The sequence below is a fragment of the Mastigoproctus giganteus genome, chromosome 1 (genome assembly GCF_048544385.1).
Source record: "Mastigoproctus giganteus isolate SK-2022 chromosome 1, ASM4854438v1, whole genome shotgun sequence".
In the NCBI taxonomy this organism is placed as follows: Eukaryota; Metazoa; Arthropoda; class Arachnida; order Uropygi; family Thelyphonidae; genus Mastigoproctus; species Mastigoproctus giganteus.
The window spans coordinates 214866418-214891453 of NC_143575.1; the positions used below are offsets into that span (position 1 = coordinate 214866418).

The 25036-nt window shown below is 34.8% G+C and overlaps 1 protein-coding gene across 1 annotated transcript in view; it reads right to left on the reverse strand.

Annotated features, from left to right (window-relative positions):
- The window catches only part of lama (phospholipase B domain containing lamina ancestor), an 83945-nt gene that overhangs the window by 26795 nt on the left and 32114 nt on the right, over positions 1 to 25036 (reverse strand). Inside the window, exons 5-7 of the mRNA XM_090368708.1 lie at positions 24088 to 24182; positions 9714 to 9874; positions 2211 to 2303 (exon numbers count right to left, since the gene is read on the reverse strand). Coding sequence (XP_090224834.1) covers positions 2211 to 2303; positions 9714 to 9874; positions 24088 to 24182 — 349 coding nt within the window. The remainder of the gene's footprint in view (positions 1 to 2210; positions 2304 to 9713; positions 9875 to 24087; positions 24183 to 25036) is intronic.

Consider the following 25036-nt stretch of genomic DNA (forward strand, 5'->3'; position numbering starts at 1 on the left):
CTAAACTGATGCATTCTAAAGTGATCGTAAATGCTATTGATTTACATTTATTCAGTTGACTTTACATTAACGTTTCCCAGTTTGCTATCAACAAGTTTTGATTTTTTATATTTCTTGATGTGGCTGGAAATTAATACAGCCTTAATCAAATAATCAGTATTTTGAAGCCATTTCAGAGAGCAGAATTTCTATGAATATATTGTATGCTGCCTGCAAGAGCTATGTAATTAGCACAATGTGTTAACTTTTATCTTTCATGAGATGTACATGCTCAGAGAAGTTGATATAAATCTCACTTTGCTACTTTTAAATCAGATTTCATATTATGATCTTTAAGTACATGAAAAGTATACACACCAACTATACAAACAACAATAAATTTTCTTTCATGTGAATCATCACAATTTTTTGTCTTTAGTTTTTGAAGAAATTTTAAATTAATATTTGGTCCATTTCTCAAGGGAAGTTGAATGTCATCAATAAATTTCCACAATACATCTGCTGATATATGACCTAAAAACATATTTTTGAAATAATGTGTATGCACCTAATGTTTATTGATATCTCAGTATCAAATTATTAGATCTATCTGCTCTTCTCAGACCACTTTATTATATTCTTTCACATTTCTGTAAATTTTAAATTAATAGTTTATTAAAATACAGCAGCCCACAGTGTTTAACATAAAAAGCTTTTATTTTACCTAATTAAAATCTACATCAACAGAACAGTCTGGAAACATCAAATTAAAAATCTTGTTTAAATTAACATCTGAATTAAGTATGTTTGCAATGACCCAAGAAGTAGGTGTCTGTCAGCCTCTCAAAATAAGGACAGAGTTGCAAAAGTTCAGGAAACTGTCAGCAAGAGATTGTCATTTGACCCTCATAATGATAGCTGATGAGTTGAATATGAATAAGGAGATGATTCATCAAATTCTGCATAAAGATTTAGGTAAAAAGAAGATCTGTGCAAAATTTCATAGATCTTTTTAAAACCATTTTTGAATGGCCTCATGGATAAGCAGGGATAATGAAAAGTATCATCATATGAACAATTCATCCAGACTTGTCTAGATGATCCTACTTTCCTTGACTGTCTTGTCATTGGAGGTGAGTGTTCAGTATTTCAGTACGACCCAGAGGAAGCATCAGAGCATGCAGTGGACTTCAAAATCATCAAGGCCCAAACAGTTTTGTTTACAGAAGTCCAGGATCAAGACAATGCTGATCATATTTTTCAACAAACAGGTTGTGATTCACAAGAAAAAATTTGTACCTGAAGGTTGTTGTTATTTGGTTTTTAGGAGCATTAGCAACTAAGGCCATATTGCTCCGGGGATATGCGGTGGTCATTCCCTGACCTTTCCGCATCCTCCGTATTTGGTGGTGACGGGCTCTAACCCCAGTCTAATCAAGAAGCATGTGCTACTCACTGCTGCTCCGGCCCACCTGGCTACAGAGCCGCCGTACCTGAAGGGGAGAGAGTCAATGCTGCATTCTACATATAGGTGCATTAAAGACTATTGATGTGCATTTCCCAGGTAGGGCTGCAATTTTGAGAGAATGGCAGCTGGTTCTTGCTGCAGAACAATGCACTGTCCATTCTTCACTTGTTGTGAAGGCATTTCTGATGAAACATGGCATTGTACAGATCAACTATCCACCCTACTCTTCTGATCTAGCACCAGTGGATTTCTTCCTCTTTTCCAAGGTAAAAACTGCCCTCAAAGAAAAGAGATTTCTGGATGTTCAGGACATAAAGAAAAATGTAAACCACTGAACTGAACATCATCTCTTTGGATACCTTTGCTGACTTTTTTCAGAAACTTTTAGAACAGCATAATGAGTGCATTCAATCAGGTGGTGATTACTTTGAATAAAAATAAAACTATTTTTGAGCTCCTTCACTTTGTGTTATTTTTATTGCACCAGCCTGGGAACTTTATTGTCACACTTGGTAGGTAGAACAAAGAATATGAGCAGAAATCTGATCCTTATTAGCTAATAGCTCAAAATTAAGAGGGTGAGCCAAAACCTAAAATGTCATATATCACATAGCCAAACATATATTGATATCCCAGAAGTTTTCAGCTGAACATTATGTACACTAACAGGATTTTTTTTAAAACTTAAAATAGATCACTAATGCTTATAATAATAACAATAATAAAATATGATAAAAGAAAATTATTAGAAGCTGCGACTTACGGTATCTGTTCTAAAACCCAAAGGAGATCATTTTTCAGAGGAAAACCACGTCTGAATTTGTTGTAATCAACCACCATCCACTGATTGTTATAGCTTAACAAGAGATAAGAATATATAAATGCATGAAAGAATTCAATTCTACAATACAACAAATCACAATCTTAAAACTACTACAACATTCTAAACAAGTAATATGTGTACAGTAATACCCCGACTTACGCGAACTCGGAGTTACACGGTTCTTGATTTTTTCGTTTGGCAACACTGCTGCCCACTATGTTCAAGGTCATTTTTCAAATGCTATCGATATACGGTGCGACGGCGGAGAGTGAGAGCGAAAGATGAACAAAATTCAACTTTTCTGCCGCATGAGCTACACATATATACAAGAATTTGCATTCCAACTGTCATAATTTATATGTGTGCATTTGAATTCGTGCTCAACTTTTGTCGGAAATTACATCGTTTTCACGAAGAAAAAAAAACTTTCCAGGCTTTAAGGTTTCCAAAGACCGATTGACAGTGATGGTTGGCTGGAATGCAGCTGGTGACTGCAAGTTAAAACCTCTCTTAATTTATCGCTCCGAAAACCCAAGTGTTTTAAAAAATATATCTAAAATTAGCTTACCAGTGGGTTGGAAGTCAAATCATAAAGCTTGGGTGACAGCTTCCATTTTTGAGGACTGGTTTGGTCACCACTTCATACCCGAAGTCGAACGTTATTGCGAGTCTAAACAGATTCCACTTAAAGTGATGCTTCTTATTGACAATGCACCCGGTCATCCTCCTGCCACCCTAATTAATTTCGACCCACATGTGAAAGTTGTGTTTTTGCCTCCAAACACAACCAGCTTGCTTCAACCAATGGACCAGGGAGTCATTAAAACATTCAAGGCTTACTACACGAGGCGTTCGTTTGCACATCTGAATGAAGCTATGAGACAAAATAGTGAGAGATATCTGTTAAAGACTTTTGGAAACAATTCAATGTTTTAGATGTCGTAAGAATCATTGAAGAATCTTGGGATGAAATTCACAAAAAAACATTGAATGGTGTCTGGAAGAAACTTTGTCCATTTTTTTAAAAAACGAGACAAAAACAACGCCAGAAACTGATCATGTCGCTCATGTGATAGAAGAAGTTGTTAATCTTGCCAGGCAATTCGATTTGGAAGTCAGTGGTTATGATGTCAACGAGCTGTTGGATTCACATAGTCAGGAGCTGACAATGAATGAGCTCATAGAGATGCGTGAGCAAAACGTCACTGAAGTATCTGACACTTCAGACCCAGTTCCACCAGAAAAGCTCATGACAATTGCAAGTTTGACAGAAGGTCTCAGCTCAATTGAAAAGGGCTTAAATTTTAGAAAACAGACTCCAACGAAGAACGCGTTATAGCTACAAATCAAGGAATAAAAAAAATTATTAGCTTGCTACGAAGAAATTCTGCGTGAAAAAAAGAAGGCGCTGTGTCGTCAGATGAATTTGTTAGATTTTATGAAGCCATCGACATCGAAATAACTTTTTCACGTAAGTCATTTATTTTTTTAATACATATTTTGTATTAATATGTATAAAGAACAGCAATTTTATTAAATATTTTTCTTCTAAACTAGGTTTTTGTTAGTCCTTGGTCCCAATTAAACAAAATTTATATGTATTTATATGCAAAGTTGTACCCCGACTTACGCAAATTCGCCTTAAGCGATTTTCGTCGGACCCACCTATTGCGTAACTTCAGGGTATTACTGTATACACTAAGTGATCACTGAATTATGACCACCCCTATGAAAACTGAATGTGACCCGTTGACCATGTGAGGTACAAGAGTGTGCAGTTAGTTGACCTGCGTAGCATAGATAAGGTGTCAGTGGTTCAGTAGGTAGTGAAATTCTGAGCGTGATGGGTAAAAGGAAGGATTTATCGGACTTTGATAATGGACAGATTGTGGGTGCTCGAAGAGGTGGTGCATCGATTTCCCAAACGGCCGAACTGGTGGGTGTTTGAGAGCCGCCACTGTTAAAGTGTCCCAGGACTGGCGTCAAAATGGTGTAACATCGATCCGACAACTAAACTGCAAAAGTCAGCGAAAGGTTGATGTTGAGGTGAGCACCAGGTCCAATGACTCATACAGTCGAACAGGCGCAACACTGTTGAAGAGTTCACTACCCAATACAACATGGGCCAACCCGGAATAATATCTGGCATGACCATGCATCGCACGCTTGCACATATGGGCTATACCAGCAGACGACCCCTACGGCATCCTCTCCTAACCAAGGTTCATCAGCATAAAAAGACTTGCCTGGTGCAAAGAGCATGTAAGTTGAATGTTAGAAGACTGGAAGATGTGCTGGTCGTTGAGTCACATTATTTACTCCACACTGTGGATGGTCATGTACAGATTTGGCGTCAACAACATGAGGCTCAGGTTGCCTCCACTTGAATCCCATTGGAGCTTTTTTTTTTTTTTTTGGTAGTTGTTGGCGCATTGGCATCTGTGGCCATAATGCACCTCCCAAGGTTTTTACAGTACTTTGATGCAAGCCCGAGGCGGGATTCAAACCCGCGACCTTTGGGTTGCCAGGCAGGAACTTTACCCACCCGGCTAGCCCGGTCGGCCTCCATTGGAGCTTGAACCCCTCCCAAAATGAAGGGGGTAACCTAACCTTTTTACTTTAGAATCATGTGGACTAGTGCATGAATTGTTTATTAACAAAATATTATTTTTTTATTACTGTACTTTTATTTTTAAAGACACTTGTGCAGATACACACATCATAACGTCAATCAACACCTATTCACTATATTATTATTATTATTATTATTAGCCATATGGTGCAAGGAAGCCTGAGGCTTATGCTGCACCAGCCAAAGAAAATTTGAGTTACCCTGTGTGTGTGTGTGTGTGTGTGTGTGTGTGTGTGTGTGTGTGTGTGTGTGTGTGTGTGTGTGTGTGTGTGTGTGTGTGTGTGTGTGTGTGTGTGTGTGTGTGTGCGCGCACGTGTGAGAGAGAGAGAGAGAGAGAGAGAGAGAGAGAGAGAGAGAGAGAGAGAGAGAAGTAGAAGGAAATCACCAAGAAAGAGAAGAATGATGATATCCAGCTGAGGACCCTGGGTGTGCCAAGCCCATACTCACCAGATGTGAGCCCCTATATATATATATATAATCTTTCTTTCCTTATATTATTTCCTAACCTAACGTTTAAGGTTAGGTCACTAAATATAAGGAAACTGTTTCTATTATTTCCTAACCTACCATTTAAGGTCAGGTTACGAAATATAACGAAAAATAAAGAAACCTTTTCCTTTTTTTTTGTAGTTGTTGGCGCATCGGCTTCTGTGGCCATAATGCACCTCCCAAGGTTTTTGCAGTACTTTGATCCAAGCCCAAGGCAGGATTCGAACCCGCGACCTTTGGGTTGCCAGGCAGGCACTTTACCCACCCGGCTAGCCCGGACAGCTCCTTTTTTCGTAACCAAACCTAAATCAACAGTATAGTAAAAACGCTTATAAACTTCAAAAATTTGTTTTTAATAATGAGAAAAAAAACATAATGAAGAACATAAAAATGAACAGAACGAAACTTTTATTAATTTAGTTCTCATCAAAAAATCAACCAACGTTTTATTTTCCTTACAAATTTCTTCCATATTTAAAAAGATTCATCATTACTATTACCTGTTTATCGTTCATTACAAAACTATTATGCACCGTTCTTTACTCATAAATACACATTATAATGCCAACCAATGACTACACAGTAGCTTGTCCTCTGTCGCGCCCACCACCAATCATTTCATAGTTTGCCACGCCTACCTGTCAATCAATATATCCTTCTTGATTTCGGCTCCAGACTGATAACACCTACCATCTGTTTACCGAGCGAGCAGTGCTAGAGTCCGATGTCAGGAAACTAATTTTCCGCGTAAGTTATCTGATGTTTCTCGTGTTGGCTTTCTTTACCTTAGCCTGATCACTCAGTGTATATACTATATTATGTGGGAGGAGGGCAGATCCTGAAAATAAGACACCTATATCATGCTTACCACAAGGTATAGCGGTCTTATAATAGGGGTCCAAAAGTTACAGATTCACATATTAAATATAACTAAGTATAGACATGGCCATTCTCAAGGTACTCTCTTTGAGCAGTAATGAACTTTTACCATCAATAATACCTATTCTTGCTGGATGTTATGGAGAGTGTCTATAGTTGCATCAATAATCTCTTGTTCACTATAGAAGAAAGTGCACTGTACATGTTTCATTTCTGGGAAAAGAAAACCTGCATGCTGAGAGCAGTGTTTAGCCAACTCATGTCATATGAAAAATTAACAGAGCGCCAGCACATTGTTGTATAACAACTTCCAGTCTTTCACTGTCCACTGTTTTGGATGCTTTTGCTAAATTGTCACGGTAAGTGCAACACCTTTATGTATCTTTCCTTATTCACAGTTGCACCTTGAAGAATGAATTGTTGGTACATAATCAATGCCACAATGGTATAAAAAAAAAAATAAAAAAAAAAAATAGCATCATTTCCCTTTCAACCTGTCTTACTGAAATTTTTTTGTCATGGCAAGTGACTGTATGAGGCAATTTCCACACAAATGATTCATGCTTTGTTTGTAGGTCATGGAGAAAACCTTAAGTCTCATTACCAGATATTAAGGATTCTCAAAGGAACAGATTATTATCAGATGCTGTTGTGAGATCACCAATAATTCTCATTCACTCATTGCACTGATCATTGATAATTATCCAAGGCACCACATGCTGAGCAACCCAATATGTACTCAAATCATCACTTAAAATTCTATGACGGCTTCTGTTCAAAATGTTACAGCTTCTGCAAGTTTATCAACGTTTACATAGCAATTCTGTTGCACAAGTTTCACAGCTGTTTCAATTTCTTCGCACATATAAGCAGTTAAAGGTCCTCCAAAACAGTCACCTGCTACACTTTCTCTTTCCTCTTTGAATCATTCAATGATTCAAAGAGGAAAGAGAATGATGGCATTTAAACATGGTGGAACAAGACAGAATTCTTTCCATAAACCTGATGCATCGTTTCCAATGTTTCAAAAGTAGATTTCCCTAAGTGTTGGCAAAATTAGATGTTTACATGATGTTCCAAATTTGACATTTTTCATAGTCAGAAATCACATTAAAATAAATGCACTTCAAACACACACAGCAATGAAACATAACAACCTTCTATGTATGTGTAGATTCAGGTTTAAACTTGCAATTGGACAACAGAAAATTGTGCTGTATTTATTGACAACAGCACTGTATGACCAGTCCAGGAAATTCTTGACCATATCTCTTGTATTTTTCTACATAAGTACCACCACTGTTTGAGCACTTGCCCCATCAATGAAAGTATATTGTACTACCTTAGGTACTGTCTGCATGATTGTACAGCAGTGTTGTGTGTTGTCACAGAACAAGGTCAAATTTTTTTTTTTTTTTACAGCAATACTGGTTTCTTTCAGTGAAAAACATCTTTCACTCTATCCAGTTTGAGGTGGCAGTGACTGTTCCTCCTGAAGAAGATGCATCAGATGGATGCTTTGTGCATTTGATGAAATTTTCAGTATTTAAAGCTTTTAATTATTTCATGAACAAATTGTCTTCAGAAGACAGCTTCTGATGAGTCTGATGAATTTCTAGGTATCGATCCACATGGATAAGAGCCACAACATGGAAAATGCTGCCATCTGTTTTAGATGCATGTCCAAACAACTTAAACAATCATCTATACATAAAAGAATTTTAATTCTTTAACAGATTTTGTTTGATTTTTAACAAAATGAAATGGATTTTCATTGTTAGAAGATCTCCAGACAGCAGAAATAGCCAGCAGTTATAACATACCAACTAGATAACATCACAACCAAGGGGGATAGCAAAAGAAAGATACTTAGGGGTAATTGTACAGTCTGACGTGGAGTGTTCTGAGCAGTGCAGATAGGCTACTAGGACAGCTCATAGGGTTCTCTCAATTGTATACAGGAATTCTGCTAGCAGGGACAAGAATGTGATTAGCAGAGATGGGAGAAATCCCAGGGCCGTTTGACATGAACATGTACAAAGCAACAGTTAGGCTGCATCTTGAGTACAGCATATGGTCTGGAAGCCTCATTTTAAGAAGGATTTCATCTCTGCAAATTGCAGCACTTGGAAACCAGGCACCTGCCAGAATGCTTGATTGAGTAAACTAAATGCTGATGGCATCCTTACTGTTTCTTAAACAATACACATGCGGGGACATAAACTTAAATTGAAAAATATGGCTGCAAAATAGAGGAGAGAAAATGTGCCAGAGTGTAATTGATTTTTGGAATAATTAATAATGTATTAATAATATTAATATTGTTATATATTAGAAAGCTTATACAGCATCAGCCAAAAATGTTTTTTTGATGCTTGCTTCCTTGCATTATTTGCTACTATTAGTACTAATAACAAATAGTACCACAAGTGATATTCATAAAAATACCATCATTAGCCACATTACAGGAGCTGTGTGGCACACCAGACTGTATATGTCTCTCCATATACAGAAGGTGAGTGTAAGCTATCATTTGTCATATGTTTGGAGACATGCATTATTATATGACTTTAATATCAATTGGAAGGTACTGCCCAATGCAATTCTAGATGTCAGCCCTCCCACTGCGCCAACTACAAAATTAGATGAAATTGCAGGTATGATCTTGGGGTTGTTTTGAATTAATTAAAACCAAGGTAACTCACACCAAAGGACATTGATATGTTTGTAAACTGTGAACTCCAAGGCTGATTTGTCCATGCAGTTAAAACTCTGGGAATAAATCAAGAACTGCAGCGTGAGACTGATTAACTTAGCTATTCCTGTAAAGGCCTCAACAATTGTCATATTGCTAACAAGATTCAAGTTGAAAATTTTTCAAATAGGTCACACCTGACATAGTTATGTAAGCATCCATATACTGTGAATGTTCAGTACACTGATTCCTTAGCCTGAAAGGGTATCAGGCATCATAGTAGCTAGGATGTTCAGGGTAAGTGCCAAAATAACTAGGATTATAAAGAATGACAGGTTAGTAGCATTACACCAGAGCAGACTGTGTACCACGTGATTACCATTTATTGCAAAAATTTCCAATCTGTGAATTTGTACAAAGGTTCACAAATCTTGGAAGAGATTTATGAATTGTCAAATTTACACTTCAAAAGGGTAACAATGTGGCTTTAAGACCTAAGAATTCTTATCATTACATCATTCTCTTACACTCCCTGGCTTGCACTTTTGGAAACTCAAGATGTTTTCCATAATAACAAATTCCATTACCACATTAATTGACATATATGCATCTACCCAATCAGGGAGATATAACCATTTAAATGTGGTGATTAACACATTTAAATGGCTATGTTTCAAAGGAGCATCCTGTACAAACTTATTTAGAAAAAGTGATTAATATTTTTAAAAAAAATTAAATCAAAGCTTACGTGCCACTGTTGAACTTGCTAAATAAAGATGTCCATGACCTACCATCAGTTGCAAGTCTATTTGCTACTATGGTACGAAGCCATTCTAGAACTGTGTAATTTGGTTTTATATACTTCCAAAGAGAAGAATTGCTGTTACCAATTGTTGTTTCAATTGTAGTCTAAGAAAAGTTTTAAAAAGGTATTCAGTCAGCATTTTTAGACACAAACACAACAAAGCTCACTTAACTAAACTTTAGAAATTTTGTCAATCATTTTACCTTCACCATATTTCATAGAAATATCAAAATAAAAATGAAACCAAAGTGTACAATTTAAAAAATTCTATAACTACAACAATGCTATCATAACAAAATTTCATGATAAAATGGATGCAGCATGCTAACTGATCTTGATTCAACACATTCTATGCCCATTAATACATATATTAGAACAGAAATTGCTTTTTTTTTTATTTCTGTTTTACAGATTAAAGCAGTATTTATCCAAACTTTTTAAATAACACAAAACAAAAATTATTACTTTTGGTTTGTATTATTTAATTCATTTAAAGCATTTTACTTAAATGTAACATGAACAACATTAAACTAAGTTGCACAGAGAAAAACAAAAATTTATACTTTATCTGAAAATAAAGGTGGCATGCACAGAAGAAACCCATTTAATTTACGTGAGTGAAAGTCTAAATTTTGGAAAATGTAAGAGTAAAATTTTAGAGATGTTAATGAGATTGGAGACAACAGTGTCTAAATTAACTGTCTAAAACAGATTACCTTTCCCAATATACAAGGATCTAAAGTTGGAGTCAAATATATGCAGCCTTTCTCTCCTGCAAGGCAATGCAATCAGTGCTGATTCAATATAGCAGCTCTATTTTTTGATATCTTCTCCCAAAGTAGTGCTGTTCACTCCAAGTTCACTCTATAAAACTGATGCATTTGTACTAACCTAAATGTTAGTCATACTACCACGTAGCTTGAGGCTCTTGCCCTTAAATGTATTTTAGTTTATACAAATATTATAAATTCAAAATATCATACTTGTAATAGCAGCAGTTACTTTTTTTAATCATCTTTACTAAACTGGTCAGTCTTGCATACTCTGTGGACTGGTTTTCACCCTCATATAAATAATTACTGGAATAAGTCTCCTCCATGAATGAACTTAGGGATCAAAGGTCAGCTGAATAGGTATCTAAGTCAGGAGGGAGTCAAATAGATATTTTATTTTATTATTTATTATTATTATTTTAAATAAATGAATTTTTTTCTTGGTTAATGCAGCAAAAAGCCTCAGGCTTCCATGCATCATGTGACTAATACAAATACTAATTAAAACAAAATTACCAATAGAGCTTATTTTAAATTTATTTAAAACACACACTGACAAAAGATGCTGTAATGGTACTGTTTTCTAAAAACAAGCTTCTACATTAGTAGTAGTAACAACTTCATAATGTAAATGGTCACACTAGAGTTTGTAAACCACCAGAACCGAAAGCGAAGGTACATTTATAAATATTTATAAATTCTTGTTACAGTGAACCTTGTTTAGGTAAAAATAAAGGGAAATCTAACGTGGCATATATTCGTATAATTTATGCTTGTTACCAGTGCTTTTTTTTGGAATGGTATGCAACGGTACGGTGTACTGGCACCTTTATTAACAGCGACGTGTGACATTTGGATGCAATGCACTTCGAAATTTGTAATATTCCGTAAATTTTTTTCAAATGTTTACCTACTATTCAAATAAACTTAAAATTATTTAACTAAATTTGCATTTTTCACTGTCTGTTGTTAAGATATTTTCTACATAAATCTGTATAACCATTTTTATAATTCTAAATTATTCAGTATGACCTCTGTTTAATGATGTTCTTTTATAGCGAATTATTTTGAATTCCCCTTGGAAGTTACATTTAAAATACTTTCCGTTGAGCAAAGAAAATGTTCATATAGTGAACGGAAAATTAACTCGGTATGCACTGTTCGCATTTCTGGCCTTCAGGCAATTTAGACAATTAGTGCTGCTGTGCAAATTAAGAGAGCTAAAGGGATTACCATTCTACAACTTAGTGGTACCTGGGAAAACCTATCCGACCACCTGTCCCACATATGGAGAAGTCGCGTTGGTCAACAGTCAGCAGATCAAGGGGTATTCTCAATGGGCTCTAGTCCATCTTCTACTGGCGCTTCCGTAGCATGGTGGACAGGAGCAACAGTGCGTGGCACATGCTTCTTGATTAGACCAGGGTTCGAGCCCGTGACCACCAAATACGGAGAATGCGGAAAGGTCAAGGAATGACCACCGCATATCCTCGGAGCAATATGTCCTTAGTTGCTAATGCTCCTAAAAACCAAAATAACACCTTCTACTGCAGTGGTGTCCAAACTTTTCCCGTACAGGGACCATATTAAAAAAAATTCAAAGTTAGATTTCTTTATGCTGTTTTAGTTGACTTTCCGAGCGGGCCGTAGGTTGGACACCGCTGTGAATCAACTGTAAGTGCCCCGTTTGAGAATTAGGAGAGCGTGATTTTCTTTTACCCCAAAAAATAATCATCTGTTCTTTCGCAGAAGTGCATTATCGATATTTTTCCTATTTCTGTTTACATGGTCACAGTGTCTGAATATCTGAATGACACTGACATTTTGGAAAGTTTCAAAAAAAAAAAAAAAAAAAAGAAAGAAAAGAAAAAATTCAAATTTAAGAACTAATGACAATTGTTGCCATTTGGTGAAAATGAAGTTAGAAAATTGTCAATTACAGTTAAATGAAAGAGATACAATTCGTGGATTTCGGGAATACCTAATTGAAAAGATGGTTTCGGAAGAATTGAAGCATTTGATGGACGCTCTGAGCATGATACCAATTTCATTGAGTCAATGTGAACAAGAATTTTCACAAATGAATCTGATCGCCAGCCCAACAAGAGCTTCGTTGATGACAAAAACAGTTTCTTCACTACTGTTTCTTAAAATTGTAGGCCGCCACTAACCCGCTTTGATCCAGCAAATATGTCGATTCGTGGCTGCTTTTGACAACAACCGACACACAAAGAGGAAGAAAAGAAGTCAGCATAGAGTGTCGGATGAGAATTTAATAAAAATTTGAATATTCTACAAAAAAACTTTATTATGGAATTAAGTTTATTAAGTTTATTATGGAATTTATGGAATTAAATATTTTTAGAGTCCGTAGTCTAACGAAGGACTCTTATAATGTCACTCGGTTGTCTGTCTGTCCATCCGTCTGTCACAGCATTGTATCTCTGGAACCACTCAACCTATTGACTCGAAATTTTGCATGGGGTTGTACATCATGTGGGCCAACATAACACCAACATTTGTCTGAGAAATGGAGGGTAAAATGTGGGGGGACAAAAATGTCGACAACCTACAGCTTATTATACACCATTGGAAAGAGCTCAACAAGTAGGTTTAAAACATAATTTTAAAAGAATTTTAAAATTAAAAATGTCGGCGCCAGACAGGCAAATGTGACAAATTTTCATGTCTCCCCCCCCCCTATTTCCATCACTAATGGAGCTAAAAATTTAACAAGTAATATAAAAAAAAAATTTTTAAAGTCAATTCCTACTTAGGTCAACAAAGAAAAATTTTATTTTAGTTACTTTTTATTAAATAATTACAATTAATATAAATATGTATATACATATGACAGACTCACAATATTAAGTGGCAAAATAGAAAGCGAATTTCCTTGCAATTTTCCATTTTCCTTTCTATATATGGTGTTGGACTATTATTTTTATTCACATGTTTCATTTTCCATTTTGTTCCCTCCTTGACTCAGACTAGAACCCAGAATGAAAAAAGAATCTGAAAAAGAAATTTTTTTCCAGCGATCTACACGCTTCGCCACTGACGGTATTTATTCCTAAATTTATATCCTGCTAAACATCTTATATAAGAGAAATTTTTTTCTCCCATATAAAACTAAAATTAATTAATTTAATTTAATTAATGAATTAATATTTGAAAAAAACCTGTATTAACATCAAGTGTCATCCACTACAAGTTTAAAAAAATGTATTTGAACTTGAGTGGATGAATAACAAAAATTTATCAAAAAATTATTGATTTTCGCAAGAATTGAACTCGCATTCTTCACCTTCACGTGAAAAATACTGAAATCCTTGCATTTTACCGATTGAGCTACTGCCTGTTGATTTCAATTTTATTCCTAAATTTATATAAGAGAAATTTTTTTCTCCCATATAAAACTAAAATTAATTAATTAAATTTAATTAATGAATTAATATTTGAAAAAACTGTATTAACATCAAGTGTCATCCACTACAAGTTTAAAAAAATTTATTTGAACTTGAGTGGATGAATAAAAAGTATTTTATTAACGATTGAAAATTTGAACAAGATATATAAATATATATAGGGAGAGTGTAAACTAATAGTAGGAATTGAAAAATTAGATTAGCTATGCGTTATTCAATGCTTATCAAGGGAAAACTATTCCCATTGAAATCTATCATTTACTTTTTGTGTTAAAAAAAAATTATTGCACTTCGATAGCACGCTTCTTTGTACTAAGTAACTCTCCTTTTTGTGACAAAAAGGTTGCTAAATAGTTAGTTAATAAATGGCCTCCATCGATCTGCCAACCAGCGTGGCAGATTATGGTCCATTTCCCTCAACATGAATTGTTGAGGAGGCTTCCATCCTGCAGCGGGTTGACAATGGCTGCAGTTTTTTTTTTTTTAGTTAATAAATTACCTTTATAGGTCATTTATAAATTTTGCGACGAGAAGTATTTTTTAAAAAGTTTCGAAGCTGGAGTTGTCCCGGCAAGGAGGTACTCAGAGAGCCAGTGTTGAGGTGGCGGTGGTAGGTAGGTAGGCACCTGTGTGGAGCCTTGCACGGCCCTCACCTGCCAGTTGCTTCTCCCCCAAGAGTTTGGTCACTTCTCCCACCCTTGTCGTTCACAACAACTGGAAAGACTCAAATAGACAACGTTTTTGTTAGTTCCTCAGTTTTAGTTCAAGCCGGAGTACTAGAAACTTTTTTCGGTTACCATAAAGCTCTCTATTTGAGATATTACACTAATGACCATTAGACTATTACACTAATGTAAATGACCATTACACTAATGACCCTTCATCCTGAGTGCCCGGAACTCAGTAGTTGACCGATTTATTTACTTATTTTACTCACATTTTGCTTATTTTTTATATACTTGAATAATAAATTTATGCTTAATAAACTGTGTTAATATACTAAATTTGTTGTTCTTAATCCAAATTACCATTAAAGTAACAATATCAGGAAAAAAAAAATATATATATATTTAGAGTACTTTTCATAATCTTTTAATTTTCAATTTTTCCTGATAGCAAAGAATGAGTACCGGCACCTATTCTTTTACAAAAAAGCACTGTTTGTTACAGTGAATTCTCATATAGCCTTTTAAAGTCATAGAGATGAAAGACAAGTAATTTGATATACAGTAGCCATTAGACAAAATGGATGGCAGAAACTGTATGAGTTTCTGTCCAACACAACAACATAAATTGCCACTTAGAAAAAAAAATTATTACAGAGACAAAACAGACAACTTTGTTTTAAATACCTCAAATTAACCATACACTGGGCACTAAACATATAACATAAACAGGTTATTTTTATTTCTGGTGGACTTTCCACATCATTCGGTTATTCTTGGAATAAAGGAAAGACATACTTTAAAATTATGCATTTACAATTTTGTACCCAATTTTCACATTATAATATATAGAGGAGTGGGTAATATATATACTCTATATATATTTTTTAATTAATTAAAAAAGATTACAAAAAAGACACAAATAAAAAAATATATATATTAGCATTAGCATACGATGAAAGAAAGCAAGCTTATGCAGCATTAGCCAGAAAAAAAAAAAAAAAAAACGCTCCCATTTCACCCCTCCATTCGTTTCAAAAACCTGTCCAGCCTTAAATTTATTTACGCTATCAACTTCCACAATAAAAGATGGAAGTCTGTTCCAGCATCTGGTCATCTGGATAGTACTTTCGGGTAAGGGAAGCGCATAGGATGATAGGTTTAATTTCTTTTTTTTTTTTTTTATATTTATTAATTATTATTATTTAGTTATTTATTTTATTTATTTATTTATTTTTTGTTTTTATTATTGTTTTGTTCGGATTTTTTTTTTATATATTTTTTTTGGCTGGTGCAGCATAAGCCATAGGCTTTCTTGCACCATGCGGTCGTTACTAATACTAATACTAATCCCAGCTGCCTTTCTTATGTTTATCTTCAACAATTTCTCCTCCACTTTCCTCTCAGTTATTACAAAATCATCTAGCTCACTGCCAGAGTTTAATTCACCTCTGGCATTCCCCTCCCTGAATAACTCCTTGTGTGAATGTAAATGCAAAATACTCATTTAGTTTGTTAGCCACCTGAGCAGGATTATCAACAGTTGAACCATCGATATCCAGTGGACCAATCTGATTCATACCTTTCCTTCTAGAGTTTACATAGGTAAAGAACTCTTTGCTGTTTTTCTTTGCATCCTCTGCCAAAGATTTCTCATAATCTGCCTTTGCCTGCCTAACCTCCTTTGTGACTTGGTTACAGACCAGCTTATATCTATCGTAGGATTCCAAGTCACCCATTAATTTATATGTATCCCATGTATTTTTCTTCTCTGCCACATGTCTCATTAGTTCATATGACATCCATTTAGGCCTAAACCTTGAACAATATTTCTTAATTGTATGTAAAGCCTAGTAGCTTCCAAGATCAATTCTTTGAATGCTTCCCATTTTGAATTTGCTGTTGGTAACATCATCAGTTGGTCCCACCATATAGAATTTAAATACTGTCTCAGACCTCCGTAGTCACCTTTACGAAAGCAAAAACCCTTCCCTTTACCCCTGATGGTAGTTAACTCTGAGTAAATCCCACTTGAGCACACTGTGATCACTGCCACTTAGTGGTTCCTTTATCTGCAGATTCTTAATGCATGAAGAATCACTACTGATAATCAGATCAATATTAGTGCATCACACTGATTTTTTTTACAAGCAGTACATATTTATAAATTACATGCATTGAACAAAAGAAAAATCTGCATTACCTTTACTAATTTTAAATAGAGTAGGTTTTAATCTCAACACACCCTGAGATGGGTATGCAAGCTCCTTCTGTGCCATTCACACTCTTTAATCATCTTTTTAATGCAGCTGAAACTCAACCTACTCTTCAAAAGTGTTTTCTTCTCCAGAAAAAAATCTTTCAAATTCTCCAGTGAAAATTTTAAAAATCTCAATTAATTGTCAAGTGAGCAGGAAAACTTCAGAATCAAATCTGAAACATATAGTAAGGTGGTGTTTTATGATCAAGCTGAAAAAATGGCAAAAAAAGAAATAACCTCTTGCAAAATAGGTATGGTGTAACTTTTTTTTGAAATTGCAACACATATGCAGTGTTTTACTAAAAAAAAAAAAAAAAAAAAAAAAAAAAGTCCTGAAACTTTTTTGGTTTACTGAGCAATGCAAAAAACTGGGTTTTGAGATATTTCCATGTTTCCAACATAGCTAGTTTGCACTGTTACTTTTTTTTTTTTTTTTTGTTTACCATAGTCACTTTTTTTAGGTGTGTACAAAGACAGATTTACATTTCATTGGAGAACTAATGTACCCAAAGGTAACAAATGTGATTTCTATTAACTGCTGTATCACAATCGATTCAGAACAAAAAACTGTATTCATCTTACATTAGGCACAAAATCAAAAAAAAAGCTGAAAATTTCCGAAAACTGGTGTCAAACAGAAAAATAGTTTTGGTCAAAAAAAAAAAAAAAAGTATCTGCTACTCAAAATACTAAAAAAACGTTTTTCTTTTTGAAACCCACATTGTTACAACATCTTTCTTTGATATTTGACCTAACAGAATTTCTAGGAAAATTATCTGTTGGAAGCTGCATTATAATCTTATAAAAATCAGAGCTAAGTTGAATTTATGAGTCTTTCAACCTCTTTCATTTTGGAATATAAAAATACTGCATATTACTTAAAACAAATTGTTTTTCGAAAAACATTATTATACAGCCTTTCTTCGGATTTAATCTGAACTTGTTGCAAAACTTCTAGGAAAATTTTAAACTGACAAACGTTTACCAAACAGAAAACTCCACAGCTCTACTTTACATTATGTGCAAAAGAAAAAACCATGCACTAATCAAAAAACTTCTTCTTTTTTTTTTTTTTTTTTTTTTGCAAATCATGTTGTTATAGCATCTTTCTTTGTTGTGTACTTTATACAGTAGACAAATCTAATAGCAAAAATGTCTATTGGCAGTCATATTATAAGCTTTTGAAAACTGGTGTCGAACTGAAACAAAATGGAATAAATGTGATTTTTTAATAAGAATATGTATTGGCAAATGTATTTTAAACTGACAAACTGGAGCCACACAGAAAACTTTGTGGCACTTTACAATTAAGTGAAAAATAAAAAGTGGGCACTACTCAAAAAACTTACTTTTTGGGGTCCGTAGTCTAACGAAGGACAATTATAATGTTTGTTGTTTGTTATTCAGGAGCATTAGCAGCTAAGGCCATATTGCTCCAGGATATGCGGTGGTCATTCCCTGACCTTCCCACATCTTCCGTATTTGGTGGTGACGGGCTCGAACCCCGGTCTAATCAAGAAGCGTGTGCTACGCACTGCTGCTCCTTCCCACCTGGCTACGGAGGCGCCTCATCATTATAATGTCACTCGGTTGTCTGTCTGTCCGTCTGTCTGTCCTAGCATTGTATCTCTGGAACCATTCAACCTATTGACTTGAAATTTTGCATGGGTTTGTACATCATGTGGGCCAACATAATGCCATATTGATCGTCATTGACAAAAATCTGTCTGAGAAATGGGGGGTAAATGTGGGGGGGACAAAAAATGTTGTCAACAACCTATAGCTTATTATAGACCGTTGGAAAGAGCTCAACAAGTAGGTCTAAAATATAATTTTAAAATATTTTTAAAATTAAAATTAGTGGTGCCAGACAGGAAAATGTAAGTAATTTTCGTGTCCCTCCCCCTCTATTTCCATCACTAATAGAGCTAAAAATTTAAAAATCACATTAGCTATGCTTTATTCAATGCTTATCAAGGGAAAACTATTCCGACTGAAATCCATCATTTACTTTTTGTGTTCAAATTAAAAAAACAATTTTTTATTGGACTTCGATGAGTGCACTTCTTTGTACTAAGTAACTCTCTTTTTGATGACAAAAAGGTTGCTAAATAGTTAGTTAATAATTTTATAAAGGTCATTTATAAATTTGCAACAAGAAGTATTTTTTAACAATTTTCTAAGCTGGAGTTGTCCCGGCAAGGAGGTACTCAGAGAGTCAGTGTTGAGGCGGCGGTGGTGGGGAGGTGCCTGCACAGAGTCTTGCACGGCTCTCACCTGCCAATCGCTTCTCCAGGAAGAAGTCGGAGTCGCTTCTCCCACCCTTGACATTCACAACAACTGGAAAGACAAATAGACAACGTTTTTGTTAGTCCCTCAGTTTTAGGCCAAGCCAGGGTACTAGAAACTTTTTTCAGTTAGCATAAAGCTCTCTATTTGAGATACTACACTAACAACCATTCGTGACTATGGACCCTTCATCCTGAGTGCCCGGCACTCAGTAGTTGACCAATTTATTTTGAAAATCATATTGGTTATAGCATCTTTCTTTGATGTGTACTTGATATGATAGAAAAATTTAATAGAAAAAAAAAAAAAATGTCTATTGGCAGCCATATTATACACAAGCTTTCAAAAACTGGTGCAAAACTGAAACAAAATGGAATAAATGCATTTTTTAAAAAAAAAATAACTGCTGTGATTCTGGATAAGATATTTTATTGGCACAGACTACATCATATCACTGACCATGAAAAAAAACAACAAAAACAATAAGAAATTTATTTTCATAAATACTGTTATTATAAGTTTTTAAAATGGAGATTCTCTGACCATGTGACTAGATGTGAAAGAACACTGGAACAAGTGTAAACATGTTAAATTCATTTACAAAACTTAGATATGTTCCTAAACAAATTGCAACATGATCAAAATTGATAAACCCAGATGATACAAGAAAAAAGAGAAAATAAAACTGAGAAACAAATAATTAGAAATTATTATGTAAATATAAAACATAGTAATTGGAATAAAAATTCAACTTGCTCAATCAATCATACAGATGATAAAATCCACTAACAGTAAAAAATTAAATTACTGCATGCTAATTATTGCACTTAAAATGTTTTTACATTTTGTGTGGTCACATGACAACTTTAAATTGTCAACTCTCACATGAAATGATAAAAATATGTAATCAAAACACAAAGTGATGTGAATACTGCAGAGTGACTGTTGTCTCTAATGGACATTTATTACTGTTTCATGAATTTGTTAAGAGCAGTGGGCATGTATGTGGTGAACTTTTTCCACTCAATAGTGACATATCTCAGTTTTTTTACAGCCAGATTTCTCCAATTCTAATGCAATCATTGCATCAAAAGTACCAACAATATTGGAGGAACAGAAAAAAGGACACCGAATTAATTAATTTTAATAGACACAACATTTTTTTAAGTTTAATTATTTTTTGGTGGAAGTTTACTACCAACACACCCAGTAGAAGGTAAATTAACTATTTCTAAAGAGTTAGGTTTAGCAGGATTCCTAGCTTAGCACAAAATGCAACTGTTTTCTCACTAATTATTGGTTAATCATTAAATTCTAATAATGAAATCAAAGCAATCACTTATCTTGAAAGTTACTGTGGGTTACAGTTGAGTAGGCAATCTGGCTTAGAGGAGGAACAGGTATTATGTGTGTTATCAGACACTCAGTCTAAAACACTAATGAATCCAATATCTTTCTATTACAGAAGATTTAGGAGAAGTCCGGTTGGCCTGCCTCCCTAAAATCCACTCATGCACGCCTTCTCAATGGTAAGCCCTGTTACATCAGTTAGGTAGCAACAAGCGTGTAGGTGGTTCTCTTCAAGACGCCTGGTCAGCGTGAAGAGGAAAAGACCAAACCCTCCAGCACATGGCAGCATGATGAAACAAATGGCCCTCAGTCCCCAGCGGCTTTCACTCCCCCTCTTACAGCAGCTAGAGGAACAGAGTGGAAGCAGAGGGTGCTAAGAATCTCTGGGTACGACCGGGCTGCCATGCATGGAAACTGAACTTGGCCTGTTATAACGTAAGATCGCTCATCGGTGAAAACAGGATATTAGAGCTGGAAAAGGAATTAGAAAAGGTGAATTGGAATATAATCGGTTTGGCTGAAACAAGAAGAAATGAATCACTTATAAGTTTATCAAATGGAAATCTGCTGTACACAATGGAAACAGTGAAAGGAGCAAAGATGGAGTTGGCTTTCTAGTCCATAAACATATAAAAAACAACATTTTGGAATTCAAAAGCACATCACCAAGGGTGTCAAGGCTACTACCAACATCGGGTCATGATGATGAAGAAGTTGAAGAAATGTACACCGAAACTGGGTCTTCTAGATGAGCAGAAAACCCACTACACTATCATTACGAGGGACTTCAATGCTAAGGTTGGAAAGAGACAAAACAGCACAGAAAGGGGAACTATAGGAAATTTTGGAATTGGTGAAAGAAATGAAAGACTTGTGGAATTTGCAGAATCTTGAGGATTCTCAGTAATGAACACTTTTTTCAAGAAAAGGGTGAACAGAAAGTGGACATGGAAGAGTCCAAATGGATTAACAACTAATGAAATCGACTTCATCCTCACTAACAGAAGATATATTGTGAATGATGTTACTGTCCTGAATAATGTAAATGTTGGAAGTGATCACAGAATGGTAAGATGCACACCTGATATAAATGTAAGAAAAGAAAGGAAAAAACTGACTCGAGTAAATAATATGGTCTTTGAGATAAAAGAGGAGAAAAAACAGTATGTACTGGAACTTAACAAGTTTGAGCTTCTGCAGACTGCTCAGGACCAAGATATCGATGAGGAATATTACAACTTTCTGAAAGTGATAAAGCCCAAGAAACCTATAGGTAGAAAGAAATTCAAAGAAGAAAAAATTAGTCAAGAAAAACTTGTCGTGATGAACCAAAGGTGACAAATGAAGAGCAAGATAAACACTGGCAAAGAGAAAATTCAGTATACTGAGTTATGCAAAGCCATTAGAAAGAGACTCAGAGAGGATATAAGAAGATTTAACACAAGAAAAGTAGAACAAGCATTAAAGGAAAACAAAGAACTTAAATCAGCAGTAATACAGAAAAACAAATGATACTGAAACTGAAGAATAGCAATGGTGTACTTATAAATAGCAGAGAAGGCATAATTCAAATAACAGAAGACTACTATAGAGAATTATACAAGGAGCAAAGGAATGATGCCAGCAGTGGGGAAGATGGATCGCAAATTAGTAACACATACAACATACCCGATATTCTTCCTGATGAGGAAGAACATGCGTTGAAGAAAATGAAGAATCAGAAAGCCCCGGGGGAAGATGAAGTTACTGTAGAGTTGTTAAAATTGGGAGGAAGAGACATGACACAAAAACTGGCAAGACTCTTCACAATTATATAAATGTAAATGCATTAGAAATGCATTTACATTTATAATAACAATTATAAATGTAATTTACATTTATTATAATAATAAATTTATAATAATTTACATTAAATGTAAATGCATTTGCATTTACATAAAATGCATTAGAAAAGGTGTGACGACTAAGGAGTGGAACAATGCAATCATAGTTTCGCTGCATAAGAAAGGAGATAAATCAGAAATTGGAAATTATAGACTAATTAGCTTGTTATCCCATATCTACAAATTGTTCACATTAATAACAGATTAGAAAGAATACTTGATGAGAATCAACCGAAGGAGCAAGCTGGCTTTAGGACAGGATTCTCAACTATGGATCACCTTCACATAATATCACAGCTATTGGAGAAAGCAAATGAATATAAAACACCATTATGCCTGGCATTTGTGGATTATGAAAAGGCACTTGACTCCATACAGCATAAGGCAATGTTCCGGGCACTGCAAAGACAAGGCATAGATACCCCATATATTATGATTTTGAAGAAAATATATGAGAACGCTACCTCCTTTATTAGACTAGACAAAGACAGTAGGAAATTTAAAATCGAGAAAGGAGTTCGACAAGGAGACACAATATCTCTGAAGCTGTTTACTGCTACCCTTGAGGAAGCTTTCAGAAGATTAGACTGGTCGCAGAAAGGAGTCAATGTGAATGGAGAATACTTAAACCATTTAAGATTTGCAGATGACATTGTGGTCATAAGTCACGATCCCAAAGAATTAGAGGAAAATCTTAATCAGTTATGCACAGTTAGTAAGGATTTTGGACTAAAGGTGAATATGGCTAAAACAAAAGTAATGACGAACAAGTATGCCACAGAAATGGACATAATGATTGAAGGAGCAGTAATTGAAAAAGTAGAGTTATACTTATCTGGGACAAGTCATTAGCTGTAATAATGATAAATGGCTGGAAGTCAAGAGAAGAATAAATTTTGGATGGATAGCATTCAGGAAATATAGTCGCATACTAAGGAGCAATATCCCAGTTTGTCTGAAACGTAAAATAATGAACCAATGTATACTCTCCACCATGACTTATGGAAGTGAAACTTGGGCACTCACCAAAAGAATGGAAGAGAAGCTGAGAACTACACAGCAAAGAATGGAACGAATTATATTGGGAATCAGACCGTTAGATAAGAGAAACACATGGATTAGGCAGCAAACTCAAGTAAAGGACATTCTTATCAAAACTAAAGAACTAAAATGGTCTTGGGCAGGACACATAGCTCGAAGACATGATGACAGATGGACTAAGAAAATAACAGAATGGTACTCAAGAGGAGCTAGAAGAAAACCTGGAAGACAATGGCGGAGATGGATAGATGAAATTCATGAGTTTGTGGGTAGTAAATGGATGGCCATCGCACAAAACAGAAGGAACTGGAAAGCTGCTGGAGAGGCCTTCATCCTGAAGTGGATTGAAAATGGCTGATAATGATGATGAGGCAATCTGGCTGATGAGTAGCAACAAGTTTTTTCTTTTTTAAATGACACACCCATGCACTAACTAACTAATGAAGACATTTTTTCAGCGTAGACTTTTACTTGCAGACTATTTATTTAGCAAATATATACAAGTATCCCTAATTAATTAGCTTATTTCACCACATACACTCCAGTACAATCAAACTGTTTATTTTATCACAATTAATTTACATCTACATTAATACCCATCATTAATAGTGAAATCTGGTAAACATACCAATCCAGAAGACAGCAGATAGAAATCATCACCAGAGAAAATAAATCCAGGCTGTGAAGAGAAAGTTGCTGTATGTCCTGGAATAACAGAACTACCTAAAATTAAAAAGAAAAACCTTTAACTTATAATATTATTATTTCATTGTAAAAAACTACTAGTAATACTAAGCTATTATGCACTTCATCTACCATACAAAAATATATATATTTCAGCTAAGCTGCATCTTTTGTTTGTTTTTATTGTCACTAACTCTTTTAAGTAATCTTGTTGTTTATTTTCTTCCTAAAGGAGATAATGAAGCATACAGGCTTTAGACCTTATTCTTTATATAATAATATTATTATATATGGTTTACCATAAAAATTATAATAAATTTGATATACAAGTGCTGTACAGATAAGAAATGTAATAATTCTGTACATGTGTAGGAAAAAAGCAAAAATGAATAAGGCCTATGTGTAGTTACAATAGCAAAAAAATGGGGGATGGGATTTGCATTTCCATTTCACAGAGACAGTCCATGATTTCAAGCTACTGGTAATCTACTTTCGTAGAGACCATTACACCCAACTCTTTTGATATTATGAAAAATATCTATAATGAAGTCAGAAGACAGAAAATGTAGCTGCATTTAACTTCTATGACATTGAAAGATATACATATTTATTGGTATGCTACAGACAAATACACCTTCCACTTTTTGCTGCATTCTGAAGAATAGTGAATCCAATCTTGAATATTGGTATTTCCTGGAACTGTGTTCATTTTTAAAAAACTCTGTTTCTAAGGCAGGAAGCAAATGAAAACGTAGCTTTCTGTTCCTCGTATAAATTACCATTTACCATCTCAGGTGGTGGCAACACATCAGTAACTGAACAAACTACTTTAAAAAAAAACAAAAAAAAAACATAACAATGCTATTTTTGTCTGAAACTTCAAATCAATGGAA